We start from the raw sequence: 26,990 nt of genomic DNA, 5'->3' as shown, positions 1-26,990 counted from the left end.
AAGAGGTATCTAAAAGGTCTATTTTCAGACTTCTCTGTCCTTGACTGCCATGCAGGTAGATTTTCCTGTGGCTTGAGCTCAACAATCAGGTGAAAACCAAAGTGATACATAAATGAAATTTTGAGCCAACATTCACTTAATTTTATAAATTAACTGAAAATATCCTATCATTGATTTTTATAAGACTTCTAAATTTATTTTTCTGCATATAGCACTTCAAATGGCACAGAGAAAATGAGTAAATGACAAATATTCCTCAGGAGACAAAGCAACACCATCATATGATATAGTCATTGGGCTTTAATTGTTTAGTACATTTGTCAAAGTGCACATACCAGAAAACAATGAAAAAAATGAAGTAGGGCAAGGCAAGAACAAGTTGCAGTATGTGCCAGTCTGAAAGCACATAAGCTAGTCCCCCAAACCCGGCCTGGCCAATACTGAAGGATAGTCCATTGAGTATTATTATTCTGCTGTGCCACTTTGGTGAGGTTTCTTCAAAAACTAAAAGAAAAAAATAGTTCTGTATTAGTTTGCAGTTTACTGGTGTGTTTATCAATATGACCAATAGCGACTTGGGGAAGGAAGGGTTTCTTTCATCTTAGAGCTTATAGACAATCATGAAGGGAAGAAAGGGCATGAATTTGAAGGCAGGAACTGATACAGAAGCCATGAAGAAGGACTACTTCCTTGCTTGCTCTCGATGACTTGCTCAGCCTGTTTTCTTGACTAACCCAAGACTACCTACTCCATGGTGTTAGGACCATTTGTAATAGGCTAGGCCCTCCTAGCCCATTAACTGATCATGAATTAAAAATATATCCTTCATACTTGCCTACAGTCCATTCTGATGGAGGCATTTCATCTGAGGTTCCCTCTTCCCATATGAGTCTATCTTGTGTCAAGTTAACAAAAACTAACCAGCACACTATCCAACACCATTTAAGAAAGATAACTTCAAAAATGAAAGACAATGCATGTGTACAGATTAAGGCAAACTTACCAAGGATAGGACAGTTGATTACAATATTACTTATGGATGCAGACAGCAGGAATCTCAGAACACAGTAAAAAGAGAAATTGGGGGCAAAGGCACAGCAGGACCCCAAAATCCCATAGGCTAAGCAAGAACACACCAACAATGGTTTCCTTCCAAACCTATGGTAACAGTAGTTAAAATTGTAAAAAAAATCTACAACTGGTTATTTACACATCATTAGTATATCTCCAGAGAATCCTCATTGCTCTTAGATCCTTGTTTTCTGACATCTATACCACCATAATAGAACAATTAAAGTCACATATCTTTACATAAATGTCACTGTATAGTCACTACCTTTATGTATATAATAAAGCACATTTCTCTATTTCTTATGTCAACCATCACACTGAGCATATTCTAGGTTCTTTTAAACAATTTTATTGGTTAGTTTGTGTGTGTGTGTGTATGCAAGTGTTCGCATGCCATATGCATGCAGGCACCCATGGGGACCAGAATGGGTATCTGAACTGAACTGAGGTCCTCTGAAAGAACAGCAAGCACTCTTAACTACTAAACCATCTCTCTGGCCTCTTCATTTTTGCTACCATTTCTTCTGACTTGCAAAGCATATCCACACACATTAATTGAATTATATCCTTCCTCATAAATAGTAATAATTAGCATAAGTTAATAATATGTTATTCATAACCCATTTATTTTAAAATCTGTGTCATCATTCATCTGGTTGTGAAGTGCTTATCTATTGTTAACGCTATATTTTGCTTTCTAGAAATTTCCCTGAGCAGTCATCAAACTCAAATGTTTTCAACCTCCTGTCATAAACTTTCTTATAGACTTCAAGCAAATTAATTTTCATGAGTGAATAATTTAACTACACTATATAATTTTTAAATATGAAAATGCCCATAAGTTTTGAGTTGCCACAATCTTCTGGCCATATTGTATACCAAACTTAGGAAGAAAATGAAGATTTAGTTCTTACAAATTTAGCTTCTTAACTTTGTCTCTCATTGCTAAGTCTATGCTATTGTTTTCATTAATCATGTTTGCTACATGACATTTTGTGACACTTTTGTCCTCTTTCCTTTTTTTCATCTATCACTTGTTAATTCTTTATGGGTCAGTTCAATATTCACACCAATTTGGAGTCTGCAACATTGACTTCAATCTTCCAAAGTATTTTATTTCTTTGAAACTTACCTATCACATATACTGTATTAAGCCTCCTAGATTCTTTCAATGTTCATAATTTAATAAAACTGTATAGTCTTTAAAATCAGTTTTATAGATTATTCTTTGTCCAAAATAAGAGAGAGACTTACCTGTCAGAAAAAAAACCACACACAAGACTAGCCACCAAATACCCTGCCATAGTGGTGGCTTGTGCATAGTATTTGAATGATTGGAAATCACATACTAAATCCCACTGTAAAAGATTGAATAAAAAATATCATAACTTGAATGGTTATACATAGTATTTGAAAAGAAGCCTCAATTTTATCTAGAGAATACACTTGCTGGATAATGAGAAAGTCTGTGATTATTTTTTTAACATTAACAATGATTGCATCCTTGGTAACTTATGATTAGACATGTCATTGCCCCTAGAGGGGAGCTTACTATTATTATTTTGCTAAATGTACATAGTATTAAACTGGTTCCTAATAACTACATTATACCCATAGATTAATTAGTGCATCTATCACTTATTTTCAGAGCAGTTTCTATTTACTAGTAGTAGATGGTGATCAAGAGATCCAAAATTGGTCAACACAGAAAATAAGGGACTACAGAGTGCTTAGCCTTAAATGAAACATACATTCCATATACCCCAGCTGGGTATCATATATTACTATATTTCTGTAGTAGTAGGTATCCATGGAACATTTTCTAAATGTTTTTAGAGTTATTTCTCCCTTCCTTTGTTCCATCCTATCTACCCTCCCCTCCCAAAACCCCAATTTAACCCTTTCTATTCTATTACTCATTTTTACTTTTTTTTTCAGTAGAAGTCATTTAATAATAAAACAGTCATCTCAAATTGTACCAATTCAAGTCAATGGATGAATAAAATAAAATGGATGCTAATCTCAAACATACTTTTTCACACAGAAACTAAACCCCAAAGAATTCATACAGCTAGAATTTAAAGATAAAACTATAAAATGTATAAAGTAAAACAGCCAAAAATCTTTGAGACTTTGAGGTAGACAGATTCCAGTGTGAAAGGGTCAACCACAAAAATAAAAAAAAGTTAGAATCAGTTTTATCAAAGTGATTAGCTTTTGATTGGTAGTACTGGTTAAAAGCCCAGGGTTAAGGAGGTCATAGGCTCTAGATTGGAACCTCTTATTGCCACTTTGTTCAATGGTTATAATGTCAAAATTGCCTTCTTGTGGTAGTTTGAATAAAAATGAGTCCAAAGACTCATATGTTTGAATATTTGGATCCAAGTCAGTAGAACGGTTTAGAAAGGATGAGGAGGTGTGGCCCTGTGGGAGGATGTGTGTCATTGGGAGTGGAAATTGAGGTTTTAAGAACCATGAAATTCCCAAAGCTTTTCTCTGCCTCATGGTTATGGATCAAGACGTGAACTCTCAGATATTCCATCACTCCTCCATTATGGAGTCTAACTTTATGAGATCATAAGCCAAATTACACACTTTCTTTTATAAATTGCTTTGGTTGTGTTTTATCACAATAAAAATTAACTAAAACACATCTAAATATGTATGTATATACCTATAGACCTAACTGCTCTCAATCTGGCTCAGAGAACCTTCTTCTGGCAGTAGGCAGCTATCAAGGAGAGACACATAATTAGCCAATAGCTTAGAAAAGGAGACTGATTGTTCAGCCCTAAATATAATATTTTAACATCTTTATTAACCACCATCTGCCCCCAAAGATTAGGGAAAATTCTATATTCTGAACATATCATAGCTATCCAATTTCATGAAGTCATAGCAGCTGTGGTTACCTACTCAAGATATGCAAAATATCAAACCAGCCCAAATTCCATATAGATATGGGTAGTATACTCCTGAACTCACTCCCCGCAGAGGATTTATTTATGAGAACTTCTGCTTTAAATGTTTTATAGATGTTATTCATTGTCATCCTTGAAACCACTCCAACCCTACTTATTAATTTGTATGGAAAATTAGAATTTCTAATGATTATGTTCAGATGATGACATTAACCAGAAACTTCCCTAAAAACACTGCCTTCAATATTAATAAACTGAAACATAAAGCTTCATAACAGTAAATAATAGACCTAAGATTTTTCGCCCAAATAAGCCGAGTCTTGAAGATACACTACTAAGTGTAATATTTGAATGCAATCAGCACATTCAGTTAAAATTTTTGTAAAATGATGGTATTATTCTCTTTTTAAATATATGGGGAAAGATTTGTATGAAGTACAAATATATGGGCATAAAGTATGTATCAATGATAAAAAACTGAAAATCTTAACTTTGAAGCTATATCTCTCTTGAAAAACTACATATATGGATGCAAACACACACACACACACACACACACACACACACACACACACACACACACACAGATTCACATCTCCTTCCAAGGTCTCAATATTTTGTGAAAACTGTCTTAAATCTCATTACTTGGTGCCAGGGCTCCATAGTCAATTCACTAGACATCACTAGATGTAACTTACCTCAGTAACAATGGTAGAAGTAAAAACACTGTGGTCATATGTCCATCCATCCAGGCATGGCTCAGTCTCCAGCTTGGTGTTGTTAAAAACTGATACATTGGAATCTAAGAATTGCCACTGGGTATGCCGGAAGCGTCGGCATTGCTCAGGTTTCTGATTGGGGCCCATTGGGATGGAGACCTTTAGCAGAGCTTCAGTAGTTAAGTTTATGGTGATATTAATTTCAGATCTTGGATTGTCAAGAAGGTTTACACGGCAGTGATGATCAGGGATGGCAGCTGTAAAGTTCTCCATGATGTCATGACAGGACAACAGCAAAGTTAAGATGATATAAAGGACAGTCCTCGCAAGCTGAAATCTTCCACTGTCACCTACATGACGTAGAATTTCATCCAAGGCCATGGCTATTCCTGTAAAAGCTGGCTGCAGAATCATAGGTATTGTGGTATAGAAAACAAATTGAAAATTGTGACTTAATTGATTCTTTTTAATATTTGTATTTTATAAGTAACTTCTTAATTGATTTTTTATTTACTTTTCTGGGCCAGAAATTTAGAAATTTGAAATAGTCATTCTTTTCTTAACAAAATGCACATTCTTTGCCCGCATATTAAAATATAATAAACCACTTGGATTTTTCATTCTTTCTTTTCATTCTTTCACAACAAAGACAGTAGTATGTTTTATTCCATAATGACAGAGAATTCAAATAAAAAAGGCCCTAATTTGGCAACTGCATTGAATTAATACCAGTTTGTAAATACAGTTAAAATGCAATGTGTTGTATTCTGCTTAGCTCTTGAGAAGTAGGTTTTAAAGGATTATCATAGCTATTACAGTCTTTCTGCTCCTGTGAGACTGTGTCTCCTTTATGGGACAGGAAAGCTACACCATGTCTCAAAATTATGGAAGTCTAAACAAGATCTGAACAATGACAATATCAGTTACCATACCAACATGCGTGGTGAAAATCTCACAAGGCCCCACCCCTGGTTAAAGAGCTTTATGCAATCAATAACCCTGCTTAGAGTGAGAAAATAGGTCCCTTCCAGGGATTAACCCCTAAGCAGTCATGCAGTGCAAAATGGTAAACCCTAAAATCATCCATGTGAGCAACTGTAAATGGACTCAGCAGGTTTTATTTATATGTGTGTGCATATATAACAACAATATTCAAAGAGAAAAAGAAAAAGTAAACAACAGAGAAGAACTGATGGGTAGAGAAAGGGGAAGAGCAGGTTGTAGGGACTAGGATATAACAATAGGGAATTGAAGATGACCAAAATATAATATTTGCATAAATAAAATGTCATAACAAAATCGTTATTTTGTACAATTAATGAATGCAAATAAAAATGGAGAAGAGATACTAATATGCAAATAAAGATTACATATATTCAAGGCCTAAAAATGTCATGGTTGCATAATACTTCTAATCAGATTAATTTCTATTTCTATCATCATGTACATGTGCTTTATATACTGACAGTTTGCCTGTCTCATCATTGTGGTATCACCCTTTCAACAACAGCTTCCCAACTTCCTTCCCCAATCACCTGAAAACATTATTCTACCTTTGGGTTCTATGAGTTCAACAGTTTTGGGTTGTATGTATAAGTCAAATCAATTTGTGTTTTCCTTTCAGTGTTTTGTTGCTTTCATATAGAATACTGTCCTTCCATGTTGTTTATGATTTTAAATGTAGCAAGAATTTCTTTTTCTTCTACCTGGATAGTAAAAATAATTTTCAAAAAATAAAAAATTGCTTATATGTGTATATATATATCACATTCTTATATATATATATATATATATGTATGTATATATATATTATATGTATATACATTTTTACCACATTCTTTTTATAGCTATGTACCTTTAAAAGAACCCAATATCCCAAATCATCTGCAAAATGAAAATCACAACCAAGTCTAGCAACAATGACAACACATCCCCTCACATTTTAGAGCATCCTTTATAAAAAAAAAACTAGTAGAGCCAGGCTGTGGTGGCTCACACCTTTAATCCTAGCACTTGGGAGGCAGAGCAAGGCAGTTCTCTGTGAGTTCAAGGCCAACCTGGTCTACAGAGTGAGATCCAGGACAGGCACCAAAACTACACAGAGAAATCCTGTCTCAAGAAATAAATAAAAAAAAATAGATAGATAGATAGATAGATAGATAGATAGATAGATAGATAGATAGATAGTAGAAATGCCAATGTAGGAGAACAGTTTAAGAAAAGTCATTACATAATCCTCACAAGAACACAATGCAAATCAGCATATCAATTAGGAATAATATAGTGGGGATTCCTCAAGAACATTTAAAAAAAATTGTCAATCCCTCTTCTGATTCTAAATCCATGGAAAAACACATAGATATTTGTCTCTTATGTCCACAACAGAATTATTCACAATAGAAAGCTATGGGAAAAGGTAGCACTCATCATTGAAAAATCATTTTGTTGAAAACTGTTTACCCTTGGCTTTCTCAAATGATGTGTTTGTACAAATGATAAGCATGTATGTTTTAAATAATAGAAATTATTAGAAAGAAAACAAAAATATACTCTCAAGGTATCCCCTATCATGGGCTTTACACTAGGGTCCACAGTCCTGGCAGCTTTACCGGAGGCAAGAGTAGTCCTAGGGACCCTAGGGATTATACTGCTCACCACCAGCTTAACCCCTTTAAGCCTATCCAATGACCCTAGAGCACACTCACACCTTGGGACTCATATCCCATTCTATTACTTTGAAGTACTCTTAAGCTTTACCAGAAGGCAGGCAGGATCTAGGAACCCCAGATTGTACCTCCTTACTCTCTTTGGCTCCATATCAAAGCCTACAACTTCAGAAGCAGATTTTGGCTTTATAATTGCACAGGCTGGATCCAGAGCCCACAGCCCTGGCAGATATACTGGAGTCCAGGCTGGTCATACGGTCTTCAGAGGCCAGACTAGAACTAGGAACTCCAGACTATACCCTCTCCCCTGAGCTGCATATCCTGGTCTATAACTTTGGAAGAAGACTTCAGCTTTACCAGAAGCCAAGCCAAAACCCCCCAAACACCAGAGAAGACACAATACTAGACTCAAAAACATGCTAGTCACCAGAACCCTTGGCCATTTAGGTCAAAGGACCAGAGAGGAAAGAGAAACCAAGGAATAAAACACAAATCTAACAAAGACAAATGCAGGAATCAAAATCTAGACCTATAATCATCCAAATCCAGATGGCTAAACTCCAGTGTAAGAACACAATCAATAACAGAAAAAGTAATAGGGCATCATTAGAGCCCACCTATCCTACAACAGCAAGACCTGGACAACCCAAAACAGATGAAGCAAAAGGAAATGACATTAAAAATTAATTTATAAAGATGATAGAGATCCTTAAAGAGGAAATGAAAAAAATCACTTAAAAAATTGAGGGAAAGACAAACAAAAATTGGAATGAATCAATAAATCCCTAAAAGAAAGCCTATGGAAAAAAAACAACAAATACTTGCATGAAATGAACAAAACTACTTATGACATGAAAATGTAAATAGAAGCAATAAAGAAAACAAAAACAGAGGGAATCCTAGAAGTGGAAAATCGGGGCAAATGAACAGAAGCAAGCATTATCAACAGAATACAAGAGATGGAAGAGATAATCTCAAGTGTTGAAGACATGATAAAGGAAATAGATTCATTAGTCTAAGAAAGCATTAAATCTAAAAAATCTCTGATACAAAATATCAAGGAAATCTGGAAAAATATAAAAAGACCAAACATAAGAATAACATGGATAGAAGGAGGAGAAGAAACAGCTCAAAATCCCAGAGAATATATATAACAAAATCATAGAATTTTCCCAACCTAAATAAGGACATGCCTACAAAGGTACAAGAAGCTTAAAAAACATAAAAAATATTTGATCAAAAAGGAAGTCCTCTTGCCATATAATAATCAAAACACTAAACATACAGAACAAAAAGAAAATATTAAAAGCAGCAAGGGAGAAAGGGCCAAATACCATATAGGCAGAACTTTTGGAATTATACCAGACTTCTCAATAGAGGCCCTAAAATCCAGAAAAACCTATACTAATGTCTTGCAGACTCTAAGAGACCACTGATGCCAGCCCAGACTACTATACCCAGCAAAACTTTCAATCATAATAGATGGAGAAAAATAGATATTTCATAACAAGTCAAATTTAAACAATATCTATCAATATCTATGTACAAATCCAGCCCTTCAGAAAGTAATAGAAGGAAAACTCCAATCCCAGGAAGCCATCTATCCAACAAAAACACAAGTAATAGATAATCACAGACCAGCAAAACCCAAAGAAGGGTAACACACAAACATACACACACACACACACACACACACACACACACACACACACACTACCAACAAAAACAAAGTAACAGAAATTAATAAATCATTGGTGATTAATATCCCTCAATATCAATGGACTTGATCTCAATTTGCCAGTCAAAAGACACAGGCTAACAGAATGGGTAAGGAAACAGGATCCATCATTCTGCCACATACAAGAAACATGCCTCAACATCAAAAACAGACATTATCTCAGAGTAAAAGGTTGGAAAAATATTTTCCATTCAAATGGACTTAAGAAGCAAGTTGGTATAACTCTCCTAATATCTAACAAAATAGACATCCAACCAAAATTGATCAAGAGAGATGGAGAGGGGCATTTCATATTAATCAAAGGGAAAATTCACCAGAATTATCTTCAGTTCTGAACATCTATGCCCCAAATTGAAGGGCACATTTGTAAAAGAAACATTACTAAAGCTTACATCATGCATAGGATGCACACAATAATAGTGGGAGACTTTACACCCCACACTCACCAATAGACAGACCATCTAGATAAAAACTAAACAGAGAAATAACAGAACTAAGAGATGTTATGATTCAAATGGACCTAACAGATATTTACAGAACATTTTACCCAAACACAAAAGATTATACCTTCTTCTTAGCACCACATGGAATCTTCTCAAAAACTGAGCATATATTCAGCCACAAAGCAAGTCTCAACAGATACAAAAAAATTGAAATGACTCCCATGGATTAAAGATGGATTTCAACAACAGAAACAATAAAAAGCCTACAAACTCATGAAAACTGAACAATGCTCAACTGAATCAACACTGGGTCAAGGAAGAAATATAGAAAGAAGTGAAAACCTTCCTAGAATTCAATGAAAATTAATGCACAACAAACCCAAACTTATGGGACACAATGAAAGCAGTCCTGAGAGGAAACTTGATAGCACTAAATGCCATCATAAAGAACTTGGAGAGACCTCATACTAGAGACTTAACACTTGAAAGCTCTATAATAAAAAGAGGCAGACAAACCTAAGAGGAGTAAACCACAGGAAAAAAATCAAACTCAGGGCTGAAATCAATAAAACAGAAACAAAGAGAACAATACAAAGAATCGATGAAACAAATGTAGAGTCTGAGGAAAAGCTGAAGGAAGACCCCAGACTCAAATAGCATGCAAGAACAAAGAGTGTTTATTATACCAGCATGCATGTGGGGTTGTTCACTTGTCCAAAATGGTGACAACCCAGACAGGGCCATGCAGGCTCCTTTGAAGGATAACTAAGGGGAGTTTCAGGATCAACTACATAATTGGTTATGCAAGCAGCAGTTAGTTACATTAGTATATTTTTAATTGGTTGAAGCTTAGTCTTATCATTTTGGACACATCTGCACAAGCTTGGACATGATTCAGAAGGGGGCTGCTGGGTTTGTCCTTAGATACTGTGAGGTTGACCTAGGCCCTCTGTGTTTCTTCTCCCCCTTGACCCTGAATGTAATGGCCTTGGAGATAAATGGCCCTTTGTTGGAAAAGGCACCTGTTGGCCCTTCTCAGAGAACTGAAACCTAACTTCAGTTGTGAAAGCGGGAAATTTTAACCCCTTCACAGAGGTGGTTCTTCAAGAAAATCAACAAAATAGATACAGCCTTATCCAAACTAACCAAAAGGTAGAGAGAGAATATGCAAATCAACAAAATCATAAATGAAAAGGGGGACAAAACAACCAACTCTGAGGAAATACAGAGAATCATTAGGTCATATTTCAAAAACCTGTACTTCATGAAATTGGAAACTCTAAAAGAAATGGACAAATTTCTTGATAGATAACACTTACCAAAGTTCAACCAAGACCAGATAAACAACTTAAATAGACCAAAAACCAATAATAAATAGAAGGAGTCATTAAAAGTCTCCCAACCAAAAGATGTCCAGGTCCAGATGGATTTAATGCAGAATTCTACCAGATGTTCAAAGAAGAGCTAATACCAATGTTCTTCAAATTATTCCACAAAATAGGAACATAAGGAATATTGTCAAATTCTATGAGGTCACATTCACCCTCATACATAAACCACACAAAGACTCAACAAAGAAAGATAATTATAAACCATTTTCACTAATGAACAATGATGCAAAAATAATCAATAAAATATGGCAAACTAAATCCAACAATACATCAAAAAGATCATCCACCATAACCAAGTAGGTTTCATTCCAGAGATGCAGAGGCAGTTCACTCTATGAAAATCTTTCAATATAATCAGCCATAAAAACAAACTGAAAGAACAAAACCAATGATATCTCATTATGTGCTGAAAAAGCCTTTGACAAAATCCAACACCCCTATATGATAAAAGTCTTGGGGAGATCAGGGATATAAGGGACATACCTAAACATAATAAAAGCATTATACAACAAGCCAATTGTCAGCATCAAATTAAATGGAAACTGAAAGCTATTCTACAAAAATCAGGAACAAGACAAAACTGTCCACTTTCCCGATATCGATTCAATACAGTACTTGAAGTTCTAGATAGAGCAATAGGACAACAAAAGGAAATCATGGGATACAAATTGGAAAGGAAGAAGCTAAAGTTTCATTATTCACAGATGGTATGAGAGTATACATAAGAAATCCAAAAACTCTAACAGGGAATACCTACAGCTGAAAAACTCTTTTAGTAAAGTGACTGAATATAAGATTAACTCAAAAAAATTAGCAGCCCCCTATATACAAACAATAAATTGGCTGAGAAAGAAACCAGAGAATCAATAAAATCCTTTACAATAGCCTCAAATAATATAAAATACCTTGGTGTAACTCTAACTAAGCAAGTAAAAGATTTGTATGAGAAGAACTTCAAGTCTTTGAAGAAAAAATAAAGAATATATCAGAAAATGGAAAGATTTCCCATGCTCATGGATTGGGAGGATTAACATAATAAAAATGGCCATCTTACCAAAAGCAATCTACATATTCAATGCAATCCACATTAAAAATTCCAATACAATTATTTACAGATCTTGAAAGAACAATACTCTTTTGGAAAAACAAAAACCCAGTATAGGTAAAAACAATCCTGTACAATATAAGAACTTCCAGAGATGTCACCATCCTTGATTTCAAGCTCTGCTACAGACCTATATTAATAAAAAAAAACATATGGTATTGCCATAAAAGCTGACAGGTGGATAAATAGAATTGAATCAAAGACCCAGACATAAATCCACACGCCTATGAACACCTAATTTTTTACAAAGAAGCCAAATTATACAATGGAAAAAATAAAGCATCTTCAACAAATAGTGTTTGTCTAACAGGCATGTAGAAGAATGCAAACAGTTAAAAATCTATCACTCTACATAAAACTCAAGTCAAAGTGGTTCAAAGAACTCGGCATAAATCTAGATACCCTGAGTCTGATAGAGAACAAAGTGGGAAATAATCTCAAACACATTAGTATGGAAAAACAATTATTCTGTCCTGAGCACAGGCACTAAGATCAATAATTAATAAATGGTACCTGCTGTGGGATGGTCTGTATGTCAAATTGCTATGGTTGGTCAATAAATAAAACACTGATTGGCCAGTGGCCAGGCAGGAAGCATAGGCGGGACTAACAGAGATGAGAATTGAGAGAATTCTGGGAAGTGGAAGCCTGAGGAGGGAGACACTGCCAGCTGCCACCATGACAAATAGCATGTGAAGATGCTGGTAAGCCACGAGCCATGTGGCAAGGTATAGATTTATAGAAATGGATTAATTTAAGTTACAAGAACAGTTAGCAAGATGCCTGCCATGGCCATACAGTTTGTAAGCAATGTAAGTCTCTGTGTTTACTTGGTTGGGTCTGAGCGACTGTGAGACTGGTGGGTGACAGATTTGTCCTGACTGTGGGCAAGGCAGGAAAACTCTAGCTACAGGTACCTCATGACATTGAAAAGTTTCTGTAAGACAAAGGACAGCACCAAGAGGACAAAACAGCAGCCTACAGAATGGAAAAGGATCTTCACCAACCCAATCCAACATCCAACAGAGAGCTGATTTGCAAAATATATAAAGAACTCAAGAAACCAGATATCAACAAACCATATAATCCAGTTAAAAGTGGGGCATAGAGCCAGGTGGTGGTGGTGCAAGCCTTTAATCCCAGCACTCAGAAGGCAGAGGCAGGTGGATCTCTATGGGTTCAAGGCCAGCCTGGTCTACAGAGTGAGTTTCAGGATAGGCTCCAAAGCTACACAGAGAAACCCTATTTCAAAAAAAAAAGTGGGACACAGATCTAAACAGAGAATTCTCAACAGAAGAATCTCAAGTGTCCTAGAAACAGTTAAGGTAAGGTTTAACATTCTTAACCATCAGGGAAATGCAAATCAAATGACTCTGCGATTCCATCTTATATCTGTCAGAATGGGTAAGATCAAAAACACTAATGACAGCTTATGCTGGAGAGGATGTGGGGCAAGGGGAACATTCTTCCATTGCTGGTGGAAGTGCAAACTTGTACAGCCACTTCAGAAGTAAGTATAGAGCTTTCTCAGAAAACTGGGAATCAATCTACCACAAGACCCAGAAATACCACTCGGGTATATACCCCAAGGTTGCTCAATCCAGCCACAAGGACACTTGCTCAACTATGTTCATTAACAGCTTTATTTGTAATAACCAGAACCTGGAAACAACATAGATGTCCCTCAAGAGCGAAATGGATAAAGAAAATATGGTACATTTATAGGATGGAGTATTATCCAGCTGTTAAAAACAAGGACACCAGAAAATTTGAAGGCAAATGGATAGAACTAGAAAAAAATCATCCTGAGTGAGGCAAGACCCAGAAAGACAAACATATTATGAACTCACTCATAAGTTGATATTAACTGTAAAAGAAAGAAATGATAATTATGCTACAACCCACAGACCTAGGGATACTAGGTAACAAGGAAGGTTCATGGGAAATAGTTGATCTCCCTAGGAAGGGGAAATAGAGGAGATTTTGTTAGTGAACTGAAGGCAGGTGGGGATGGAAACATGAGTGATCAGGTTGTGCAGGGTAGGGCAAGAGTACTAAAAGAAACTACTGGAAGGGGGTGGCCATTTTGGGGTCAGGTAAAAACCTGTCCCAAGGGAATCTCCCAGGAATCTACAAGGATGGCCCCCAGATAAGACTCCTAGTGATAGTGGATAGTGAACTGGCCATCTCCTGTGACCAGATTGGTGCATAGCCCAATTGTCATCAGAGAGGCTTCATCCAGCAACTGATGGAAACAGATGCTGACCCACAGCTAAACATTAGGCAGAGTTCAGAGAATTCTGCAAAAGAGGGTAGTGAAAAGATTATAAGAGCTAGAGAGGACAAAGACATCAGAAGAAAATTCACAGTATCAACTAACCTGGCTTCATAGGTGCTCACAGAGACTGAACTGACAACCAGGGAGCCTGCATGGGACTACTGATCTGGGCACTTTGCATATGTGTAACAGTTGTATAGCTTGTTCCTCTTGTGTAACTCCAAACCGTGGGAACAGGGGTGTTTCTGACTTTTTTTTACTGGCTTTTGGGACCCTACTCCTCATGATTGCACAGCCTTAATACACGCGGAGGTGCTTAGTGTTACTACAAGTTGATATGTCATGTTTCATTGGTACTCACGGGAAACCTGCTCTCTTCTAAACAGAAATGGAGGAGGAATGGATTTGAGAGGCAGGTGAGGACAGAGGGAAGCTGAGGGAGAGGGACTGGATGAGAGGAGAGAAGAGAAACTACTGTGGCCAGGGTGTAAAATAAATAAGTAAATAAATCTCAAATGATTTTTTTTAAATAACTAAGTTTCTCCTGAACATTATGAGAGCCTTACTAATGTGCTGGTTCAAGGTGTGGTCGTTGTAAACTCATGCCAAAAAAACTTCCAGATCTTGTCAAGTGGTAAAGTTAAGGAAAGGGAAGTTTGAGAAAGAAGTGTTCAAAGAGTATGCTGAAAAAAAATAGTTAATAGTACTTACCAGGAATGTATCTGACTAGAACATGACAAAAATGAACAACAAAACACAAACCATGAGACAGGCTGAGCGGGAAGGGTTAAGAATTTTGTCAGGGATTAAAAGAGTTAGATAACTTTAAAATGCCTCTTTTATTCTACTCCATCATTTTAGTCGACAAAACTGACTGAGTTAGCTAAAACTTCTATATATTTTAGGTGGAATATATTATATATATATTATATATATATATATATCTGATATATACTGAATTACACTTCTATGCTCTACTTTGTGGATAAATTATAAAACCAATCCATAAACCATTAAAACATAGCATTGTAATTTGTTAAATTATAATTTTTAAAAAGTAAAGATAGAGAAGTACAATAAAAAATGCTACTGCAGTTCAGCAGGAAACTGATAATTGTATTCACAATGCCCAAAGACAATAATATAAGATCTTCAAATAGGAATTCTCATATTTCTGTTAATTGCTTCATATTCATTATGAATAGGAAACACATGGACAACCAGTAATATTTTTCTCTTTTTTTACATTAATCAAGCTCATTTTGCTTTCATGACTCAATTATGTACTCTGTTAACCATGATTTTGCATGCTATTATAAAAAAAATGGAAACTTACCTATATAAAATTTGTGTTGCACACAGCCAAATCACCCTTAGAGAAAGAATGTGTGTCTGCACCAAAGAGAGAGGTTATGTAGTCCAAGTTATTAAGTTACCTCTGGTTAATAGACATGTCCATTGGAACTAAGTGACTGAAGTGGACTTTAGTGCATGGGGTTGCTTATGTTTTTCTGCTTAAAGTGAACACTCTGTTCGTGAGTAATGTTGGTATCTAGAAGCCCTATGGAAAAAGCAAAGTAGAGTCCCACGAGACTTTCAAGATGGTCCCAGAACAGCGATTAGAACAATGCCAAGTATCTTTTCTCCAGAATCTGTATTTCTGTGTGCACCTTGCTGTCTCTCATCACCATCGTGGTCCTCCAGCCTTGTCATTTCTGCCAGAATAAATTAAAGACTTTAGAGAACATTTGCCTAAGGAAACAAATCATTTTATCTGAAAATAACTACATTTTTCTCTAGTCTTAAATATTTCATTTAAGCATACACTGAAGTATAATCATATTTATCCACACTTTCCCCTTCCCACTCATTCGTATACTGCCAAAAGGTCACCTTTCAGCTTCATGAGTTTAAAAATAACCCACTAAGCCCATTTAGTGCTGCCCATATGTGCATGGTTATGTGGCCACTCACTCGAGTATGGTAACTGTACCAATGACCACATAGTCCAAAAAATGATTCTCCTACAAGATAGCTCCCACAGGATACTGAATCTTAGAAAAATCATTAATTCAGCATGTATCTATCTATGACACAGATCAACCACACATTTCATAAGAAAATAATTTATTCCATCCAGTTAATGATCTCTCAAGTTTTAACTTGGGAATCTTTAACAATTCAACTAAATGAACCCTGACAGTGAGTGCAACATCACATTCCAGCAGACTTGCTGACATCAGCACACAGCCACAGACGTGAGCACGAGCAAAGAAAAGTGTAATGATGTTCTCTGTCTCCATATGTGCCGCATCTACTGATATTTTGTAGGACAGAGCAAGAAACATAACAAAATAAGAACAAAGATCAGACATGTAATCTTAGCTTGCTCAGTAAAAGAAATTACAAAGCAATACAGCAAAAGTCACGGATATAGAAATGGCTAACAGAGCCAGGTGGTGATGGTGCACTCCTTTAATCCCAGCACTCAGGAGGCAGAGCCACGTGGATCTATGTGAGTTCAAGGCCAGCCTGGTCTACAGAGGGAGATCCAGAACAGGCACCAAAACTACATGGAGAAACCTTGTCTCAAAAAAAGAAAGAAAGAAAAAAGAAATGGCTTACAGATTTGATACATTAAGACATAAATTTAGCACAGTAATTTTATTAAATATAAGCATGATTCTAAATTACTTGCTTTTCTTGTACTAATTTTAGTTTAGATTTTTTACCCTCTTTCAAATTAAGTCTTTATTTTTGTTACTTAAAATATAGATAAATGGAATATTAAGTGTTTTCCTTCACAAAAAAAATATGATGACATATGTCCAAATCTAGTTTCAGTTCTTTTTGTTGTTGTTGATATACTGACAGCAAGATAGATTCATGAAGAAAATTACAGGACTTGAGGATGCAGCTCAGTGTACATGCCTAATATATAAGAGGCCTGGGATTTTCTCACAACTTCAAGAAAAGAATTTATTTAACTCACAGTTCTATAACTTCAAGAAAATGACTCTGTCACAGCTGGCACATGGCTCTGGCAGAGTTCTGATGATGATCTCATAGAAGACAGTGTCTAAAAGAATATTTAAGAAACTCAGAAGGTGAAGATACCAAAAAAAAATGACCCATTCAAAAAATGGGCCTGGGACCTGAACAGAGTCCTCAAAATAAAGAAGATATGGCTAAGGAGTGTCTTAAAAATGTTCATTGTTCCTCACAATTAGGGAAATGCAAGTCAATGCAACTTGTGAGGTTCCATCATACCCCAATCAGAATGGTAAAGATCAACAACCTTCGACAAATGCTGGATGGAGATAGGGGAAAGGAAATGTCCATTCACTGTTGGTGCGATTACAAACTGATCCAGTCATTCTGAAAATCAGTGTGGATAGCTCTCAAAAATGTAGAAGTAAATCTACCTTATGAGTCAGTTCTACTACTCTTTGGCATGTGCACAAAAGACTGGAGTTCCTACTCCAAATATGCTTGCTCAGCCATGTTCATTGTTGCTTTATCCACAATAGCCAATGGATGGGTAATAAAAATGTGGTACATGCACACTCTGGAATACCACTCAGCTATGCAGAAAAATAAAATCATGAACATTTGTGTAAATGGATAGAACTAGAAAAGATCATGTTGAGTGAGGTAACCCAGACCAGAAAAATAGATATGGCATGTTCTCTCTCATCTAGGACTCTTAGCTCCAAATCTTCAGATGTGAGTGCATGGTGTAACTGCAGAAACTTGGAAAGTAAAAAGGTACCATTGCCAGGTAGGAAGATGAAGAAGCGGTAGAGAGGGAAAGGGCGAGATACATGTGATCTGAGAGGGGAGATGGGAAAGAGTGGGGCTCTTAAGGATAGGTATTGAAGTAAAGACAGAAGAAGGTAGGAGAAAGTTGTATTTTCACGATAAGAGGAGAAAACTTAAAATATACAAATGTTTCTACATTGGAATAGTAGAAGAAAAACAATACCTATGAATACAGTGAGGAAAATTTGGGGATAAGTGTGGATGTGATGAGAATAAAAAGAGGAAGTGCCGGGCTCCATTTTAATCTGCTGTGCTTTACTATTTGTCACTCAGCAGTTGGTGTACAACATGGAGATGGATCAGCTCTCTACAGGAATGTTGCATCTTGGGTAACAGGAGAAAGCAAAGAAATGACGATAACAATGTTAGAAGCAGCATTTATGCCTGAGTCAGGTTTGCTAAGCCCCTTCACTCAAATTAGAAGACTACCAAGATGATGGGAGTCACTGTAAAATAAATTTTATAATAAAAATAGATCCTGAAATGTTACAGGATTTGGGGGGAAATGTTTGGTTTTCGTCTAGTTTTGTTTTGTTTTTGTTTTCTCTAACTCCAATGCTCTGTGGCATTAACTTCTTCTAGATATTGTTTTCAAGAACAATTTCTAAGATTCTTCGAATTTTTTAAAGTGTTGAGACTGTGTGTGTTCATTAATACAACCTCTGTTGAAAGTCAACAATGGCTCATATTGCTTTGTGTGAGTATTTTTTACCTTACTGGTCTTTTGCTTGTATATTTTGGTTTCCAGTTGTGTTTTTATTGGTTTTGTTCGTGTGTGTGTGTGTGTGTGTGTGTGTGTGTGTGTGTGTGTGTGAATGTGTGTGTGTGTGTGTCAGAAAAAGAGAGAGAGAGAGAGATGAGTGGGTTTGGGGGTATATACAGTTTCTTGTGTTCTTTTTCTTTTGTAGTTGTTTGTTTTATTTTCTTTTCTCTTATAAAAGAAAAAAGGCAAGGAGTTAGAAGGGTAGGGAGGCAGGGAGGATCTGGGAAGAGATGAGAGAGGGAAAACTATGATCAGAATATATTGCACAAAACAGTTATTTTCAATTAAAAAATAACAATAAAGTTAACAGTGGGGTTAGGAGCAGGAATCAATGTTAAAGTTCTTATGGATAATGTGTTGGGCCCTGGTTTCAGTCCCCAATGAAGGAAAAAAGAAAGGGACGGATGGAGGGAGGGAGAAAGCAAGTCAATCAAAAGGATTTAGTCTGCTGGGTAAAGAGCTAAATAAAGGTCCAGGTAGATTTTCTTTTACAGATGCCAAGCTTTAATCTCTTCTCCTTACTGGTTCTCTAAAATATGCTCTAAAGAACTGAACAAGATTCAATTACCCAATTGTATCTTGATGATACCACTAGTTCAAGTGGCAAACAACAGAGTATAAAAGTAGAAGCTTGAATCTTTTTTTTAAGATTTTTGCTTTATTTTGAAATTTCAAACATGAGTACATCATTTCCACCTCTCAGTCTCCCTTCTCCAACTCCTCCCACATGCCCCACACTTGATTTCAAATTAGTGGCATCTTCTTTAATTACCATTTTTTACACACACACACACACACACACACACACACACACACACACACACACACACACACCCTTCCTTTCTGAGTTCATTATTGAACCTCATTTTCTCTTTTGTAAGTATATGCTATAGAACATATTCAAAATTATTATTTTTATCCCTTTCCATAGCTGTTGGGTTTTAAAAAAAAATCATGTTTTGAGCCTGGGAGAATAGTGTGGTCAATAAAGTGATTTTTTGCCGAGATCATGATGGGAGGACATGCAGAGATGACTGGCCACACTAGTAGAAGCCCATGAACTGTGGACTGGTGGCTGTGGAGCCCCCATGGGTCTGGACTAGGCCCTCTGGATACGGAAGACAGTTGTTTGGCTCGAACTGTTTGGGGGCACCCAGGCAGGGAGATCGGGATCTGTCCCTGGTGCATGGGCAGGCTTCTGGAACCTGGTGCCTGTGGTGTGACACCTTGAACAGCCTTGATGCAGTGGGAAGGGGCTTGGACCTGCCTAGGCTCAGTGTGCTGGACTCTGCTGACTCCCCATGAGAGACCTCAATTTGGGGGATGTGGGGATGCAGGGTGGCTTGGGAAAGAGGGCTATGGGGTGGAAGGAGGGAGGAGAGGGGATCTGTGGATAATATGTGGAATGAGTAGAAAATTTCTTAATAAAGAAAAATGAAAAAAATAAACTGATTGTTTTACAAGTATGAGGGCCTGAAACTAATTTCTCTTAACCTACGTTTTTTTAAAAAATCCAAAAATTAGTCATAATGTTAGTCTTAAATTAAGTTGGACAATGTTTCCAAGGAATAACAGTTAAGGTTGTCCTAGCCTCTATACACATATACATATGTACATGCAACCACACACATACACCCTTACACACTTGGACAGCCATTCATATATTCACACATACACACACATATGTGTATATATATATATATGTATATATATATGTATGTATATATATACATAAAAATATAATAGTCCATGATTCATTTACCTATTTGTTTATAATTACCAAGACCCCAATGATAGATTCTGTGAGATCATTGACTAATTATTCTGCCAAAACTGCTACAAGATATAGCACATAGTGTTTAACACACACTAGTTCATGTACAAAAGAAATATTTGTTTCATAACTTTTCTTTACCAGCCTTACATGTTTCTCTAGTCTATATTCTGCTGCTCTAGGAAAGTAGAGAAAGCTGATTGTAGTGTTGACTTATCTGTAGAGTTCTGAGGATTTATAAATACTTAAGACTTAAAGGCCATAAAGGACATTTTTTTATTAAATGAAAAAATAATAATCTATGCCTTGGCCTTGGCCTCATAATTTTATGCACTGTAAGATTCTCTGCTCTTCTTCTAGCCCTCTTGGAACCTGGGATTCTTCACAAGACTATCTGGATCTACAGACGTGGAACCTGAGGGCAAATCAGTTTAGCTATAAGAAGAATCTTTGTCATCCAACCTCTAGCTTCTCAGAATCTCCATCTGTATTTGAGGATAATTGTGCAGAAGAAATATTCATACAGTATAACAAAATTAACTTTAAATTTGTAGCAATAAACCAAAATCCATAGCAAAGTAAAACATTTCAAAGTTGTTGCTGTTTAAAAGAAGATTCAGTAATCTACTCCTTTATCATATCATATGTATATCCCCTTTTCTTCTTTAGAAAGAGATTGTATTTATAATCAACCCCCTTTAAATAAAAATAAACATTTATAAACAATATTTTGGTAATTTGGATGTAGCTTCTCTTACTACTACCCACTGACTGGGGAGGGAGTGCTGGAAAGCTTATGGGCATCCTGAGAAAATTCAAGATAAGAGTCAAGTCCTGGGAAGATCAGTTATAACCTTTGTTGATCAAACTATATTAGACTGGAAGCAATCCACAGGCTCTCATCTTCTATGGAAACAAAAAGAGAACCTCTTTTCCAAAGCAATGCATCCTTAGACATAAATTTTGAACTCAAGATATTTAATATTTAACATAGCAGCCTTTACAATCAAATGTCTTTCTGCGGTTAAAAATCCCAAAGACAACATAATTCAGACTATCTGTAATTTCCATTTTTACATGGCTTATTATATTTTTATATATTATTTTATTTTTAAGACTTTATTTTTATGACTATATCCTTTCTCTTCTCTCAAACCTATGTATCATATATATAAATAAATTTTTATATATTATATATGTTTATATATATAAATATTTATATATATAAATAAATATATATAAAACAATTTAGAGTTTTATTCCATCTGAATCTGTCTTTTTGTTTATCTATAATCCTTTTCTCATCATTGCAAACTGCAGTGTGGCTAACTAAGATTGAAGTGGCAGCCCTAGTTGCTGACTCTGCCCACTTCAACTTCCCAACGCGGTGGAGGTACCCAGGAAAGTCATGCTTACCCCACTAACTCTGGGGTCCATGCTGCCATCAGGTATCATGCAGCTGGCTCATAAACCCTTTTTGTCTGTATGAAGGATTAAATCCATCATGCAGTGTTCTGCACAGCTTGGAGACACCTCTTTATATGGAGGCAGGAAATCTACCATGCTGTGCTCAAGCCCAAATGCTGTGGCATCTCATGGCCCAAAAGAGACATGAAGTAGGAAGCTGCTCCTGGAGTGCCAGATGTAGCACAAATTGTTAAACAGTCTTACTAATAAAAAACCCAGAGCCAGATATTGGGGTAAAAACTGAAAGATCAGAAAGGCAGAACAACAAGCCACTAGTTCTTATTCCTATGAAATCCTCTGCCAAAAACGAGTTAGTTTCTCTCTCTACCCCACCTTATCACTTCCTCTCTCTACCCAGCTCTATCATTTCCTGTCTGTCTATACGGACCTCTGGAACCTCTATGGTTAACGAGTGGCTAGCTCCTTCTTCTGATTTTCAGGCAATATTGTTAGAGCACAAATAAACTATCACCACATTAACTACTTCTAATGGTGATAGCTGTGGAAAGAAATTAATCCTTCCAATGTTAGATAGTGATGGTGCCCCAGATGGGGAAATTTTTCCCTGTTCAACACCAAACGACAGCTACTTGTATGTAAACCCCACTCAGACATTTTTCCTTTCAGTTGTAGCACTTTACCTACTCAAAATTTACCCTTCAATCTTGATTACATTTTCAGTGTGTGTGTGTGTGTGTGTGTGTGTGTGTGTGTGTGTGTGTGTGTGTATGTGTGTGTGTGTATGTCAGTGTCTATGTGTAAGTTCAGATGAGCCGATGTCATGGTGCACATATGGATAGAGGTCACAAAAGTATAATTTTTGACACTTAATTCTTTCCTTCTACTGAAAGGTTCAGAGATGAAATACTGATCTTTAGGCTGGCATGACAAACAGTTTTATTCAGATAACCATCTCATTAGCCCATGAATTTGACGTTTTAACAACTGCAATAGATAGTCTCTAAATACTCCCTTAATTCTTTTGCATTTAACATTTTGTTCATGTTGTTTAATGTCATTCTCTTTGTGAGCAGGTTTTCTTAAAAAAATTGATCATATAGTCCATGTCTTTAGTTTGTCTCTAAAACTAATGTAATCAGATATTTGTCCATTTGATTTCATCACAATTGCTCATTTGTAGTGGTAAATTCCATCATTGTTCCTGACTTAATAGGGGATTTGACACCCTGATTACTGCCTCTTTGGCAGTTGCTCCTAGGACATTACCTTCTCGTGACTATCCACCCTTTTTGTTACTCCTTGGAAGATTCTTCATCTTATATTGATTGGTTTCTGGCTTTCTTCATTCAAATTCAAATTCATCTCTGGTTGCATGCTTCTAGGTGCGTATCTTTAAATACTCTATCAAAGCCCATCTGTTTTCTATAAGTCCTTTATCTACCTAAAAACATTTCAGTAGCATGCACATAAATACCATATCACAATACCATCATCAAAGCAGAGGGGCTATGTGCCAAGAGAAAAAAGGCAAAACAAGTCTTCATAAAACCAAGGATAAGAGTGTGCATTTTTTGAACCAGCAAGTCCTAATGTGACCTTCAAGAAGTTACTCAAATGATTAATTCTGCAATTTGTTCAACAGAGAATGGAAATATAATGAATGCCTCAGTGGCTCCCTGAGACATAGAATCCAACAGCTCTGACTGGATCAAGAGGTAAGTGACTCTTCTCCCAGCCAGAGAGTCCTATCTCTAGGACCTAGACCATGAGGCACAACCTGTGGCCCCCAACCCCCACACATCACTGCCCCAGTTGCAAGCCAGCAGAGAAGACTCCCAGCAGGCAGACCTCCCCACCAACAAACCCCATGGGACCTGCAATATACAATACCCACTCCCTCCCCAAAGCCATCTATCCCTCTACAACCTCAGTTGCTTCCTATGACACAGAATCTGCCAGCTCCAATTGGACCAAGAGGTGAGTGACTCTTCTCCTACCTGAAGAGTACTTTCTCTATGACCTAGCCCCAGGGGCACAACCCATGATCCCCAAACCCCACCTATCACTGCCCCAGTTGCACACCAGCAGAGAATGCTCCTAAAGGCAGGCCTCCCCACCAACACCCCCCATTGGACCCTACAATCTACAAGATCCATTCCTTCCCCAAACCCTCCCATGCCCCCAAAACCTCAGCAGCTCCTTGGGACATAGAATCTACCAGCTCCAATTGGACCAAGAGCTCTGATTGGACCAATAGTGCTGATTGTCCCCCTGAGACAAGGACACAGCCAGCCCAAATTGAACCAAGAGCAGCTCCCTCAGACACAAATACTTCTTGCACCAATTGGAGGAAGAGATGACTAGATTCCAGTGCAAGAATAGCACAACAACATAAAGAGCATATGGCATCACCAGAACCTAGCGGTTCTACAACAGCAAGACCTGAACATCACAAGGTAGAAGAAGCAGAAAACAACTTTAAAAATAACTTTATGAAGATGATAGAGGCCTTTTAAAAGGAAATAAAAAAATTTCCTTAAAGAAATTGAGGAAAACAAAAAATTGGAGGAAATCAATAGACCCCTAAAGAAAAAACAAAGAAAAAGCAATCAAAGAGGTGAAAGAAGCATTTCAAGACTTGAAAATTGAAACAGAAGCAATGAAGAAGACACAAACTGAGAGAGTGCTGTAAACGGAAGATCTGAGTAAAGTAACAGGAGCTACAGATGCAAGCACAACCAACAGAATACAAGAGATGGAAGAGAGAATCTGTGGTACGAAAGATATGATAGAGGAAATAGAGTCAGCAGTTAAAGAAAATGTTAAATACAAAATGTCATAACACAAAACATCTAGCAAATCTGGGACACCATGAAAAGGCCAAACCTAAGAAAAATAGGGATAGAAGAAGGAGAAGAATACCAGCTCAAAGGCATAAAAAACACACTCAATAAGACCATAAAAGAAAACTTTCCCAACCTAAAAAAGGAAATGGCTATGAAGATACAAGAAGGTTACAGAACACCAAATAGACTGGACTGAAAAAAAAATAAGTCCCCTCACCACAAAATAATCAAAGAACTAAACATACAGAATAAAGAGAGAATATAAAGAACTACAAAGGAAAAAGGCCAAGTGACTTATAAAGGCAGACCCATCAGAATAACACCTAACTTCTCAATGGAGGTTCTGAAAGCCAGAAGGTCCTGGACAGATATTATGCAGACACTAAGAGACCATGGATGCCAGCCCAGACTACTGTACCCATTAAAACTTTGAATCATGATAGATGGAGTACACAGGATATTACAAGACAAAACCAGATTAAAACAAATACCTATCCACAAATCCAGTCCTACAGAAAGTAATAGAAGGAAAATGTCAATCTAAAAAAGTTAGATGCACCCACAAAAACACAGGCAATAGATAATCCTACAGCAACAAATCCCAAAAAAGGAAAATACACACACACTACCACCAATAAATAAATAAATAAATAAATAAATAAATAAATAACAGGAATTAACAATAGCTGGTCATTAATATACCTTAATATCAATGGACTCAATTCACAGACTAACAGATTGGATAAGAAAACAGAATCCATCCTTCTGCTGCATACAAGAAACACACCTCAACTTCAGAGACAGACACTACCTAAGTGTAAAAAAAACGGGAAAAGACTTTCCAATCAAATGGACTAACAAGCAAGCTGGTATAGCTATCCTAATATGTAACAAAACAGACTTCAAACTAAAATTAATCAAAAGAGACTGAGAAGAATATTACATATTCATCACAGGAAAAATCCATCAAGATTAAGTCTCAATTTGAACACTTATTCCCCAAATACAAGGGCACTAACATTTGTAAAAGAAACATTACTAAAGCTTAAATCACATATCAAACACCACACACTAATAGTGGGGGACTTAAACACCCCACATTCACCAATGGAAAGTTCTGCCAGACAAAAACTTAACAGAGAAATAAGGGATCTAACAGATGTTATGAGTCAAATTGACTTAATAGGTGTCTACAGAACATTCCATCCTAACACAAAAGAATATAACTTCTTCTCAGTACCATATGGAACCTTCTTTAAAATTGGTCACATTCTTGGTAACAAAACAAATCTCAACCGATATAAAAAAATGGAATAACCCCCTGTATTCTGTCACATCACCATGGCTTAGAGTTAGCATTCAACAACAACACAAATTACAGAAAGCCTAAAACTCATGGAAACTGAATAATGCTCAACTAAATCACCACTGGGTCAAGGAAGAAATAAAGAAAAAATTAAAGACTGCCTAAAATTCAATGAAAATGAATGTACAACATACACTAACTTATGAGACACTATGAAAGCAGTAATAACAGGAAAATTCATAATACTAAATGCCTACATAAAGAAGTTGGAGACATATCACACCACTGACTTAACAACAGCACACCTGAAAGCTCTAGAACAAAAAGAAACAAACTCACCCAGGGGCAATAGATGACAGGAAATAATCATATTAAGGGCTGAAATCAATAAAAAAGAAAAAAGAGAACAATACATAGAATCAAGGAAACAAAGAGTTGATTCTTTGAGAAAATCAACAAGATAGATAAACCCTTATCCAAACTAACCAAAAGACAGAGAGAACATCCAAATTAACAAAATCAGAAGTGGCAAGGGAGACATAACAACAGACAACAAGGAAATCCAGAGAATTATCAGGTCATACTTCAAAAACCTATACTCCACAAAATTGGAAAATCTAAAAGAGATGAATGATTTTCTTGATAGGTATCACATACCAAAATTAAATCAAGACCAGATAAGCAATTTAAATAGACCTATAACCCCCAAAGAAATAGAA

At 36.4% G+C, this 26,990-nt stretch overlaps 1 protein-coding gene across 4 annotated transcripts in view; it reads right to left on the bottom strand.

Annotated features, from left to right (window-relative positions):
- LOC102920548 (solute carrier family 22 member 22-like) overlaps window positions 1-16,042 on the bottom strand; it is a 39,354-nt gene extending 23,312 nt beyond the window's left edge. For 3 of the 4 annotated variants that reach the window (XM_076555757.1, XM_076555759.1, XM_076555760.1), the window contains exons 1-5: window positions 15,669-16,042; window positions 4,691-5,113; window positions 2,326-2,429; window positions 1,004-1,158; window positions 336-504 (exon numbers count right to left, since the gene is read on the bottom strand). In XM_076555757.1, coding sequence (XP_076411872.1) covers window positions 336-504; window positions 1,004-1,158; window positions 2,326-2,429; window positions 4,691-5,092 — 830 coding nt within the window. In that variant the 5' untranslated portion in view covers window positions 5,093-5,113; window positions 15,669-16,042. Of the gene's footprint in view, window positions 1-335; window positions 505-1,003; window positions 1,159-2,325; window positions 2,430-4,690; window positions 5,114-6,264; window positions 6,429-15,668 lie in introns of those variants that run through there. The other variant, XM_076555758.1, reaches the window with a different exon arrangement.
- Between the last annotated feature and the right edge of the window lie 10,948 nt (window positions 16,043-26,990).

This window comes from Peromyscus maniculatus, chromosome 20 (genome assembly GCF_049852395.1).
Source record: "Peromyscus maniculatus bairdii isolate BWxNUB_F1_BW_parent chromosome 20, HU_Pman_BW_mat_3.1, whole genome shotgun sequence".
Classification (NCBI taxonomy): domain Eukaryota; kingdom Metazoa; phylum Chordata; class Mammalia; order Rodentia; family Cricetidae; genus Peromyscus; species Peromyscus maniculatus.
This window is presented reverse-complemented; position numbering and strand designations above follow the sequence as displayed.